This window comes from Pelodiscus sinensis, chromosome 11, assembly GCF_049634645.1.
Source record: "Pelodiscus sinensis isolate JC-2024 chromosome 11, ASM4963464v1, whole genome shotgun sequence".
Classification (NCBI taxonomy): Eukaryota; Metazoa; Chordata; order Testudines; family Trionychidae; genus Pelodiscus; species Pelodiscus sinensis.
In genome coordinates this window covers 32728466-32741332 of record NC_134721.1, presented here as the reverse complement: position 1 = coordinate 32741332, position 12867 = coordinate 32728466, and the positions used below count along the sequence as shown (strand labels likewise).

The 12867-nt window shown below is 51.2% G+C and overlaps 1 protein-coding gene across 14 annotated transcripts in view; it reads left to right on the top strand.

The window, feature by feature from the left end:
• PC (pyruvate carboxylase) overlaps nucleotides 1–12867 on the top strand; it is a 238139-nt gene that overhangs the window by 189153 nt on the left and 36119 nt on the right. For all 14 annotated transcript variants that reach the window (XM_075939017.1, XM_075939025.1, XM_075939016.1 and 11 more), the window contains one exon: nucleotides 3798–3980. In XM_075939017.1, the coding sequence (XP_075795132.1) occupies nucleotides 3798–3980 (183 nt within the window). The remainder of the gene's footprint in view (nucleotides 1–3797; nucleotides 3981–12867) is intronic.

Sequence of the window (12867 nt, the reverse complement as noted above, 5' to 3'; positions counted from 1 at the left end):
ATTTGTCGGGAAAACCCTGTTTTGTGCAAGATCCCTTATTCCTCAAAAAACGAGGTTCACAGGATCTTGTGCAAAATGGGGTTTTTCCAACAAATGGCCCCGTCCACACAGGGCTTTTTATCGCAAACACCTCTTCCTGAAAAGGATCGGAAGAGAATATGCAAATGAGACCACGAGATTTATAAATGAACACTCCATTTACATTTCCTCTTCCGCAAAAAACTGCCTCAATGTAGACATAGTCTTGCAAGAGAGCAGAGCCTAGAACCCAGGACCCACTCTCAGGGAGAGCAGGGACTAAAACCCACAAGCCACCCACAGAGTAAAGGCTAGCCTGCTTGTCTTTTAGTGCCACGGTCACTTAAACCCATAGGCTACGTCTACACTGGCCCCTTTTCCAAAAGGGGCATGCTAATTTTCAACTTCAGAATAGGGAAATCCGCGGGGGATTTAAATATCCCCCGCGGGATTTAAATAAAGATGTCCGCCACTTTTTTCCAGCTTGGGAAAAGGCCGGAAAAAAGCGTCTAGACTGGCCTGATCCTCCGGAATAAATCCCTACTTTGAAGTAGGAATAAGAGATCCTCCGGAATAGGGCTTTATTCTGGAGGATCGGGCCAGTCTAGATGCTTTTTTCCGGCTTTTTTCCGGCTTTTCCCCAAAATTAGCATGCCCCTTTCGGAAAAGGGGCCGGTGTAGACGTAGCCATAGCGATCCCTTAGGCAGTCGCAGTGAAAAGTCTCTTGCTCACTTTGTCAGAACAGGGATGGGAGCCAAGACTCCTGGATTCTGTGTCCTCCACTGGCCGTGATCTAGTGGCTACAGCAAGTGGGGCTGGGCTTTGGGACTCCTGCGTTTGGTTCCCAGGGCAGCTCCCTGATCTCGGAACAATCGGCTCAGGCTCTCCGCAGATGTCGGTCACAAGTTCCAGCTCTTGTGCCCCAATGAAAGAGAGAGAAACTCACTTTATTTCTCAATGGAAGCGGCAGTCTTGCCACAATTGCATCACTCCAAGAGCCAGCACCCTGAGCATGGGCCAGCCTTGCACAGGGCCCCATGTTGCAGCCCACCGGGGAGGAGCTCTCACAAGCTGCTGCAGTCAGAGCCACAGTCCCCTGGGGCAAGATGTTTGCACTGCATCCCCGTTAACTTTCACCCTGTCATCCCACTTCAGGTTGTTGTGATGGCAGCCTGACAGCTGTCAGTCACAGGCTGGGAATGACGGAAGCCTGACTGAAGTCTGACTTGCACTTTAACCCCTTAGCTGACAACAGGCTCTGTATGCATCTCACCTACTGTGAGATACCTTGGGTTAGTTCCTCAGCTTTAGAGCCAGGGGGTAGGAGCGGAAGGATTGCAGTTCCGGGACTGCTGGGATCTGTCCCACTCTTGGAGACTGAGCAGTAAGAGCGGGTGTGGGGGGAGGGGCTGGGAGTCCTGCTAACAAAGGAGCTAAGTTAGAACAATAGACCTGAGGTATGACTAGATCCAGACAAAGACCCTGGATACCTTTCAATGGGCCCCGACCCACCCACTCCCCCTTCAGTAACATCCTGAAAGACTCCTCCATTGTAGAAACAAGCAAACAGCTTTAATCGTAATCTGACAAGAAGCCCCATTAAGGAGCATTTGTAAGCAAATCCCCCAGCTTCATCCTTGTTTATTGTTCTGATTTATTAGCTTCATTAGCAGAAAAAGGAGAGGATGGAGGTTGCTGGGGCATGAATTATTCCAAATACTAGACATGCTGCCCTGGAGTCCAAGGAGTTGCTACAAAAATCCTTCCCTTGCTTTCTGTAGAAGTCCCCTAAACCCAGAAAGTCATTTCACATCCCCACACTTAATCCTGCACAACAGGGGCCTCAATCTCAGTCAGGGTCTGTGCAGCGCCTGGCACAATGGGGCCCTGATCTCGGTTGGGGTCTGTGTAACCGGTGGGAAACATTCTCTTGACCTTTTGAAATATTTCAATGAGAAAAAAGAATAGATTTTCTGTAGGCGTTTCAAGATGAGCAATGCTCATTTTTCTTTCCCCTTCATACTTTTTAAAAGTAATTTTCCTTCTTTTTCCAATGAAGGGCAAATTAAAAAGGGGAGAAAATCCCATTTTACTTAAATAGGAAACAGAGTGGGTCAGGACCATCTTTGTTCTGTGTCTATGTTCTGTGTCTGGACAGCACCTCGCCCAATGGTGACTGGAGCCCTCAGGCACTACTGCAATACAAAGGCAGCTGGAAAATGTTGTCCAAGTCCAAGCTTTCCTGCAGCAAAATGTCCATTTCTGTTAAGCCACATTTCCCAGGAAGAAAATTTCTCATGGGAATAATATCTGCAGCTTTAATAATCACCCCTTCTGGCCTTAAAACTTCTCTTAAAATCACCGTTATAGAGGAAAGACCCTGTATCCCAATTCCCCAATTCCCTGAATCCCCTGCCCAGGAGCCAGATTGGAGCCCGCACCCTCTGAGGATATGTCTACACTGCAACACAGTTTCGAAATAACTAACGCTATCCCAAAAGAACTTAGTCCGTGTCTACACAGCAGGCAGTTATTTCAAAATAGTGTCAAAATACTGCCAAACTGGAGGACTTCTTACTCTAACTCCTGTAACCCTCATTGTACGAGGAGTAAGGGAAGTAGGAGGAATAGGGCTCTATTTTGAAATAAGTGCTGTGTAGAACTCCCTATTTAGAAATAAGCTATTTCAAAATAAGATAGGCGATTGATGTAGCTCAATTTGCATAGCTTATTTCTAGTTAAGCCCTGCAGTGTAAGCGCACCCTGTAGGGGAAAGGTCCATTGTTCCCTTCCCCACATCCCTGAGTTAGCCAGTTCCTGCATGCTAGGGCCAGATCGGAGCCAGCGCCCTTTAGATTGCAAAGGCTCCATATAATATTCCCTCAACTCCACCCTGTCTGATGCAGACCCCATTTGGCATCCCAGCTCTCATATCCCGATCTAGCCAGTTCCCCCAATCCACAAGCCAGCACTGATATGCTTTGAGAGTGGAGATGTGGGGGGTACTTCCGTGTTCTCCATTAGCTTTCATGAGCAACTTTTTTCTGGAGACTGGGTTTGAAAGTCCAGTGATGTGATCCAGGCTGGCAAATGCTGTGGCTGTGCTGTGTGTGTCTAAAGGGGCACTGTCAGGTCGGCTTAACTTCCCCCGGAGCCTAAGCATGATTGAAACGTCACCGTGCATATAGATTCATCCTTCCGCTGCAGTGTTTTCTTTGTAGTTGCCCAGGGGAATTTTCAGACTGAACCTCCCAGCCTCAGACCAGGGCTTCAGACTAAAAAATGAAACTGACTAGAAATACAAATTGAAACTGACCGGGCTGGTTGCGCTGCCCAAACTGAGCATCAAACAAAGCAGCAAGCAGCATTGGCAAGGGAAAAATCATTTGTTCTGATTGTATTACTGTAGCACCTGGAGGACCCAATTGAGTGCCTGGCAGAATGAGGGCACTGATCTCAGTTGGGGTCTCTGCAGCACCTGGCAAAATGGGGCCCTTATCTCGGTCGAGGTCTGTAAAATGCCTGGCACAACCGGGCTCTGATCTCAGTCAGGGTCTGTGCAGCACCTAGCACAGTGGGGTCTTGATCAGGGTCTGTGGAGCATCTGGCACAGCAGGGCCCTGATCTTGGGGAGGGTCTGTTCAGCGCCTGGCACAGTGAAGTCTGTTCTACCCCATCACAATACTGCCAAATCTGAATTCTGCTACCATAGCATATGTAATAAGAGAGCAGGATCAGAGCCATAACCTCATGCTTTTTTCCTGTATCCCACGTGCAGGTTTTCCGAAGTGGAGAGGGCATGGGTATCCGTCTGGACAGCGCCTCCGCCTTCCAGGGGGCTATCATCTCCCCTCACTATGATTCCTTGCTGGTCAAGGTGATCGCCCATGGGAAGGACCATCCCACGGCTGCCTCCAAGATGAGCCGAGCCCTGGCTGAGTTCCGCATCCGAGGTGTCAAGGTAGGAGAAGCTGAGCAGACGCTGATGCATTCTGCCGGGGCCACTGCTGGGGACTGCAGGCAGCAGGCAGTGTTCTGGTCTGCTGGGAGGGGAGGGGGGTTTCTGCAGCCGGCAGTGTGGGGGTTGGGTGACATTAATTTCATTTTCAGGGTTTGTTTTTTATCAAGTCTGAGTTTTTTATGCAGTTATCCAAAAATTTTTCCCGGGGCTTCCTTTTTGTATGTACTGTTATGAGTAATGTATGTTGTAAAAACTACTCATTACAGCAGAATATACAGTGATGGGTAATCGCCATGTAATATTCCCTAGTGCGCTTTAAGGCTACACTGTTTCAAACAGCACTACTTCAAAGCACACTTGGGAACCTTTCCTGCACACCAGCAGGGTCTACACGGACCAATTAATGCTCAACACAATCGTTCTTTTTAGAAATTACCTCCCTGTCGTCTGCATTAACTGCTCTGTATAGACAAACCCTTAGATTTCTGGTGATTTTCCAGTGTTCATTGGATAAACACTTATTTCGCTTGCTCTTTTTTTCCCTTTTCTATTGGGATATTTTATTGATTTAAACTTAAAATCTGAATCCCTTATAATGCATCCCCCAGTGATGGCAGGTGGTATTGCACCCAGCACTGGCCAATGCAACCCCTGGTGGTAGCAGGAAGTAATGCACCCTGCAGTGCTAAAGCCCCCATGTTCTGACAGGAAGTACAAACCTACACCCTGCAGTGATTAGTGCATCCCCTGGTGGTAGCTAGAGGTACTACACCCTGCAGCCCTCTGTTGTAGTCGGAGATCTCACTCCCTGTCCCTCCACTGTAGTCTAAGGCATCACACTGGCGGTAGAGTGGGGCAGAGCTGAATCCGCTCCATCCCTACCTGTGTTCCTTGGCCTGAGTCTCTTCCCGCTGCTGCATGCAGACCACATGCTTAGGGATCTCCCCCTAGTGGCTGCTAGGTATAATGCAGCCTCTGGGGGGGGTAGAGAAGGGCAAGCTCCCCCATGCTGGCAAGAGGTTCTGCACCCTGCCTTCCAGACAAACAGTGCAGCCCCCAGTGGCAGTAGGAGGCCCTGCACTTTCAAGCTGTCTCCCCACACACATCAGCTGTGATATTAGAGGCGTGTCACAAGCGGCCCTGTACTGCCTGTCAGTCAGATGTTCCCTCCCCGAGGCTTAGCATAGGCTAGTTCCACCGCTGCTTGTTCTGGTGGGAGAGCTTCATGGTGCTGGTCATGGTGGCGCTCAGAGGAGTCAGCTGGTGGCCTTATGTTCTGTGTGCATAGGGGCATTGCTGAGGTATCAGTTGGAGGGGCCAGGCCATAGGCGTGAGAAGTAGGAGTGAGGGGCGGGGGAGGTGCTGCAGCACCCCCAGGCTTTGTGTCCAACATCTCAGCCACTAGCCCCAAGCTTCTGCTGCCTGGGGGCTCTGCTGCCAGCCCCGGGTCCCACTCAGCTCCATTGGCCCCGTGCCCGGGCTCCGCTGCTGGCCCAGGGTTCTACTCAGATGCTGGGCTCCGCTGCTGGCCGCAGGGTCCTGCCTAGCCACTGACCCCATGCCCAAGGACTCCACTGCTGGTCCCATAGTCCTCAGAGCCAGCTTTAGGTTTTTTGCTGCCCCAAGCAAAAAAATTTTTGGCTGCCCCCCCCCCCCCCCAACACTTTTTGTTGGCTTTTACACGTTTGCACTTTGCGGGGTTTTTTTTGTTTTGTTTTGGTGACAGAGACAAGATTTCCAACTCACGCAAAGCTCTTTTTCAAGAGTGGGAAATGTACCTTAAATCTCGACTTTATTGTTCTTATAGAAATAGGCTATTTTTTAATTGTGGTTTGAATGCATGAAAAACTATTAACACAAATAGTTAAGGAAATATAAACTAAGTACCAAAAATAGAAGGGAGAACTTGTGCCACATCTAAAACTCAAGTAGTTTATGGCTATACTTAATCAATCTTCAAACCAATTACAATCAGCTAACAATACCACTCTGTTTTAACATACTTGTCAACCAATTATGATAACTATAGTACTTAAGACATCTAAACTAAATCAATAAATATTTTTATTGTTAAACTAGATTTGTTTTGGAATGCAGTGGCTCCTTATGTGGCTCTAACACATCTATGTTATCAGATAAACTGAGATCAGAGGGTGTGCATGTGCACATTATTTTTGTGTGTCTATCTTGTTAGTAGTCATTATATATTCAAGTTTATGAGGTGTTAGAGGGAGTGGAGAGTTGTACATGCCCAATACAACTATATGTGGAATGAAGCTTGCCTTAGAGACATCAAACACAAAAGTTTACCCAGATCAATGAAGTTTAATTCTTTAAAGAAATATCCATGGGTATGTCTACACTAGCCCCCTAGTTCGAAGTAGGGTGGCTAATGTAGGCATTCGAACTTGCAAATGAAGCCCGGGATTTAAATATCCCGGGCTTCATTTGCATGTTCCCGGGCGGGCGCCATTTTTAAATCCCCTTAGTTCGAATTGACTACCCGCAGATACACGCAGCAGTCAGAAGTTAATCTGAACTAAGTCCTTAGTTCGGATTAACTTTTGACTGCTGCGTGTAACCACAGGCAGTCAGTTCGAACTAAGGGGATTTAAAAATGGCACCCGCCCGGGAACATGCAACTGAAGCCCAGGATATTTAAATCCCGGGCTTCATTTGCAAGTTCAAATGCCTACATTAGCCACCCTAGTTCGAACTAAGGGGCTAGTGTAGACATACCCTATGAAACAGCATGTGTGATTCTTTGAAGAGTGTAGAACAGTTAATATTCTGTGTGTGTGTGTGTGTGCGCTGGATCCTTGTTTGGTTCTACTTCTACTACAAACATGAACAAGAGAAATATACTAGGAACAGACTTCAAAGGGTCCGTGGGGCTGAGGTTGTCAAGGGCTGGGGGCTGGGCCAGCGACCTGAGTGTTTGTAGGTTTGCCAGGCTGATATTTTTCTGATTTTTTTTTACCGGACAGGAGGCAAAAATACCGGACACCTGGCAACCCTAGGCAGAAAGGGGGCATCTTACCTGGGATTTCCATATGAAGTAGGCGGAGGGGTGGCTGACGGCTTGGAGTGGATAGGCTCTTGGAGGAGGTAGCAGCCACCAGGGAGGAGCAGGACTCAGGACTAGGAAACAGGGCTGGCCAGCAGGCTCCGGGGCCAGGCGCACATGCTGCCAGTGCTGCCTGCTCAGCCGCGGCATCTCCCGCGGCCCTTTAAATCGGCGGGGCGGGGCAGGGCGGGCTAGGCGTTGCCTGGGGAGGTGCGGAGCAGGAGAGGAGACAAGGGCAGCCAGTAGGCTCAGGGGCACATTAGTGCTGCCAGTTGGCTGCACACAGCCACGGTGTTTCCTGGGCCACGGCCCTTTAAATCAGTAGGGCGGGGCTAGGCATTGCAAGGGGCGGTACCAGCTGCTTACCTGAAATGCCACCCCTAGCAAAGTGCCGCCCCAAGCACATGCCTGAGTTGCTAGTACCTAGAGCCTGATAGTCCTGGTCCCCAACCCTGGGTCTCAGCCACCAGCCCTGCATGCAGGGTCCTGCCCACCAACCCCAAGGTCCTGCCTGGCTGCTGGCCCCAGAGTCTCAGCCACCGGGCCCAGGGTCCTGGCCCCTGGCCTCATATACAGGGTCCTAGTTGCTGACCCCAGGTCTAGGGAGCAGTGAGTGGCACCAACAGGTGAAAGGGGGGGTGCAGTTCAGCACCGTCCCCCCTCCAAAACCAGTTCCAGCACCACTGGGCTAGGCAGCACTGCAGAGCCTGGAGGTTTGGGGTCTCTATGCACTGGGGGGTGTCCCTGGGGAGTGTGCTCATTGGCCTGGGCTGTCACCAGTCTGGCTTTGCCTCCAGAAAAGCCAACAGCCTTCACCTCATCTCCACCATCCCCAGGGAGAGGAACTCTCACCTTTGGGCACGAGCCTGAATTGAATCCTGACCCCACTCCCAGAATGGTGGGGGATCGTACCCACCCAGGGCGTCTCCAGTTGGAGGGGGGAGGTTCTGGTACCGCTGGATGTGACACTGGTGCAGCTACTGCTGGAATCCTGCGTCCAGTCCTGGAGCCCACAGCGCAACAAGGAGGATGATACATTAGAGAGGGGTCAGAGAAGAATTACTAAAGGGCTGGGAAAACTCCCTTATGGGGGAGAGACTCCATCTGCTTGGCTTACCAAAGGGAAGGCTCAGGGAGACGTGATCCCAGGCTGCATGGGGTATGAAGATTTGATCCTGAACCCTTCAGCCTAGCGCCCAAAGGTCTAAGAACCAAGGGCCGGGAGTTGAATCTGGACAAATTCAGGCTGGGACTAAGACTCAGATTTTCACCAATGAGGGGAATTAAGCCTGGGGACAACTTGCCAAGGGCCGGATGCATTCGCCATCACTGGGAATGTTTCAGTCGAGATGGGTTGAATTTCAAAAAGCTCAGCTCTAGTTCAGCCAGCAATTAATTCAGGGCAGGCGTGTGGCCTGTGTGGAGATCAAACTAATGATGCCTTCTGCCTGGCTGGTCTATGAATCCTGGGAGCAGAGGCTCTAGAAGGGACTCGGTGGTCTTTGTGGAACCAGCTGACCCAGCTGTGAGGCGACGCTGAGGTTGGACACAAGCGGGGGGGGGGGGGGTTGTGAATCAGCAGGAAGGTGGCATCACCTGTGCATGCAGCATCAGAGTGACAGGGCCACTGCATCTAGCTCTGGGGCACGCACTTCAAAACATGGCTGAGAAAGAGCCACAAGAACAAGCTGAGGAATGGCAAACCTTGTGACTTAAGGCAGCAACCTGGTTCTGTTCCCACTTCTGCCACTGACTCCTTGTGTGACCCTGGGCAAGTCCCTTCATCTCTCTGCGCCTCAGTTTCCTCTCCCATACTTCTTCTTTTCTTCACAGAGCGGAGCAGTGTCTAGGGCTTAGAGCAGGGGGGACTGGGAGCCAGGACTCCTAGTTTAAGGAGGGAATGGAGCCTAGATAGGGTTGCCAGATGGTTTAACCAAAAATACTGAAAATTCCCCCTCCCCCCCAAAAAAAAAACACTGGGGAAAAAATTCTGTTGAGAGGGAAAAAAAGGGGGAGACCAAAGTTGTTGAGGAAAAAAAAGGACCCTGAGAGTGATTAAGCCAAAAAAAAAAAAAAAAAAAAAATTAAAAACCAGCATGGCCCCTTTAAGAAATGCCTTTGAGGCTTTTTGGCCCTGACTGGATGCTGGCGGCCATCCACCATCTTTTCTTCCTGCTCAATACCAGACATCTGGCAACCCTAAGCCTAGAGCAGGGCTCCCATTGCCCTGGGCGCTGCACAGACTCACGTGAGAGACAGTCGCTGCCCCAAAGAGTTCGCAGTCTAAGCAGGCAAAGGGGTAGGTGGAGATACAGTCACTAAGAGGGAAAGGGACTTGCCTAAGCAACATGTCAGAGCAGAGCCGGGAATGGAACCCAGGGGTTCTGAGTGTGTCCCTACCAGCTCATGCTGTATCTCAACACACTCCTAGGATCTGCATTCCCTTTGGGGTGGTGTATCCCTACTCTACCCACACAGGGAAACTGAGGCACACCGAGGAGACAAGATTTGCCCAAGTTCATTAGCAGAGCTGGGCATAGAGCCCAGGAGTCCTGACTCCCAGTCTTAACGCTCCTCCCCCCCCCCCAAAAAAAAAACTCTAGTCCAGTGTTTCTCAACCTTTTTTTATAAAGCACCCCTTTAAAAAAATTAAAAGTACCCCCAGTACCTACAGTTTTCAGACACACAAAATTTTTTCTACCATTGCAACACATTTGTTTAAGCAACTTAATCTTAGCTGGGTGGGTGATGAAATTTTTGGGTGTAAAAAGTACAAAAATAAGAAAGCGCTGTAAAACTTAAAAGAAAAATTCTGTTTTCTTCAAATTTCTGTTGTGTTGACGTACTCCCCAGACTCCTCGCAAGTACCCCAAGAGTACTCGTACCACTGGTTGAGAAACACTGCGCTAGCCACCTGGACTCTTCCCCCAGCAGGGCCGGAAATAGAACCCAGGAGTCCTGATGCCCAAACCCTGGCCCATGCTGCCTTGCTTCCTCTAGCTCGGGCTCAGCCACCTCCAACAGGCCACTCAGTATCCCCGAGACATCACCCTGGGCAGCTGGGGGACACCGCTCTCGCAGGGATGGTGCACGTGTGTCTCTGCCCTTGTGCCATGACTCCGCCCCACCCCGTGACAAAATCCCTCCCTCAGTCAGCCCCTCCTAGTGCCATGCCCCCAGCCACCCAGTACCCACTGGTACTGCTCCTTGATAAGCAACTGGGATGGAGGAGAGGAGGCAAGAAGGTGTCTCTCTGTACAGCCAAGATCTGGAAAGCTTCTTTGCAGCTCTGTTGCCTGGCCCCCAAGTTCTGGCGCTGGCCCTGAGGGGAAGTTCCTGCTCCACATTTCCCCCTCCTGGCCTTTGTCTCACTGAGAACTCTCTGGGAGGGGTCCTGTGTCTCTGGCTGAGGTGAGTACGGTGCCTGTCCCGCTGGGCCCCGGGGGCTCTCCAGTCTCAGACCCACACAGTGCCCGAATAATGGCAGCCAGGGACTTGTGACATCATCCCTGGGTCCAGACAGTATCTTAACTAAGGCCTTTCCAGTGGGTTTTACTGTTGCCCATCACCCTAGTATCTGGTTTAGCGGCGTTTCCGGATTCGGGTAGGATGTTAACCTCTCCGTTGCATTCCTGTTTGTTTATGTTGCCGTTCAGCGGGGCCTTTAAATAAATGGCTCCTTGGTGTTCAACTGCCATCTCTCTCAGTTTGGAGAATTCGGTGTTTATAGGAGCTTGGCTTAAGAAGTCTCTGTCTGATGAGCTGAGAATATATCACGCCACAGGCAGCACAGTGGGGTCAGCTAGTGGGGGATTTGAGCTTAATTTTATGCTCTTGACTCAGCTGGGGAGCAAGAGATTCCAGGGGCCTGTAAGGGAAAATGAAGCAGGATTTTCACTGCATGGCTATGGAAGTGATCTGTAGATAAATCAAAGAAAAGGCTGGTGTGAGAGTCAGGATTTGGGATTTACTTTGCTGTCACTGAGTGGTGGATGGCTGTCTCGAGAGACAGAAAAATCCTGGGCTTGGGAAGTGAAAAGGGAGAAGAAATGTTCTGGAGGTGAGGCTAGCCGGATTGAAGCAGGACTTGGGCAGGCAGCGTAGGGGAGTGGGAGTCTTGGATTTCACTCCTGCCTCTGGAAGCAGAGTGGGGTGCAGTGGTTAGCACAATGGGGTGCTGAATGCAAATTCCTGGCTTCTATTCTCACTACCAGGAAAGGAGTCTAGCAGTTTGATCTGGGAAGGGCCTTCTAGCTCTGCCACTGGCCTGTTATGTCAGCTTGAGCGAGTCTTGTCCCCCTCCTTGCCTCGGTTTCCCCTACTATTTGCCTGTTTAGATTGTGAGCTCTTTGGGGCAGAGACTGCCTCTCACTGTGTGTCTGGGCAGCACCCAGTACAATGGGGGCCATGATGCTGGTGGGGCTCCATGCAGCACCTGACCTCGGGCAGGATATCTAGTTGCTAGTCGGATAATTGTTGCAAGAGAGATCATGTCGTCCCACGTGCCTGACCTGCTCAGGGGACTGTTCCAAGCCAGGAAGGTTGTGTTGATGCTTTGTGGCAAGGCGTTGTATTTACACATGCCGCTCTGACAGCTTGTTAATTTCTCCCTCTTGCCTGGTCGCATCTGCTTAGGATTCCAGCAGGACTGGGGACACCTCGTGAATATTCAGCGCCTGTTTCAGCTTTGGATAAGTCCTTAGCAAAAATGATCCCCTGAGAAATAGACCTTTTCCCTCCCCAGCTGGAGAGGTGTTGTTCTAGGTCCCCCACCCCCACCCTGCAGCTGACCCCACTGCACCAGAGGAAATGGCAGGAGGTTTCAGCTTCGTGGAATACAGAGCTTTTCCTTCTGGGGTCCGTAAGCTGTGAGATGTTGAGGTCTAGCATGCAAGGTCTGGACTAGGGCTCAGGGTCCCTGGGTTCTATTCTCAGCTGCAGGAGGAGAGAGAGCCTTAGACATCACTCCCCTCCCAGAGCTGGGAATGGGACTCAGGAGTCCTGACAGTCCCCCCGCCCCACACACTAGATCCCACTCCCTTCCCAGAGGTAGGGCTAGAACCCAGTATCTGCCCCTCCTGCGTGCTCCACCCCCTGCTGTAACCATTAGGCCCGTTCCCCTCCCCGGGAATAGAACCCAGGAGTCCTGACCACACCAGCCTGTGCTCGTCTTTCAGAACTCACACCCCTCCTCTACTTGGGGATAGGATACGGGAGTCCTGGCTTCCAGCCCTCCCACTGCTCTAGCCACTAGCCCCCACTCCTTTCCCAGTGCTGGGAATAGAACCCGCAAGTCCCGACTCCTGATCCATGAGACCACACTGCCACCAAGCTGCTCCAGCACATTTATCTTGCCTTTGAACCTCCGTGGCTCAGTGGGCTCAGCTTGTAATTAGCCCAAGGCACCCTGCAGCCTGGCTATGGAAAAGGAGAAATCCAGACGTTGCGTCCGCTCCCTGGCAAGCTGAGAGCACCTGCTGGTGTACCCAGGCAGGGTCAGTATCACAGAGCCGGGGGGCTGGGCAGACAGGTCCTGTCACTGCTATAGAAGGTTCAGGAGGAAGGGATCACATGGCACCAGGACTTCTGTGCCTCCAGCCTCAATTACCAGGTCTCCCTAGAGACACCAGGTCAGGATCCCTTCCCCAGCATGGAGTTAAGAGGCTGAGATGCCAGCTGCCCCATCTACTACCAACAGCTGGGCAAACTTGGCAGCTGCCTGGCTCCCCACTCCTCCTCCACCAGCCATGGCAGAGGTGGGCTCCTCAGAACAGCCTCCCCCTCCCCTTCTGGGCCTACTGCCTCCACAGCACGGCCTCC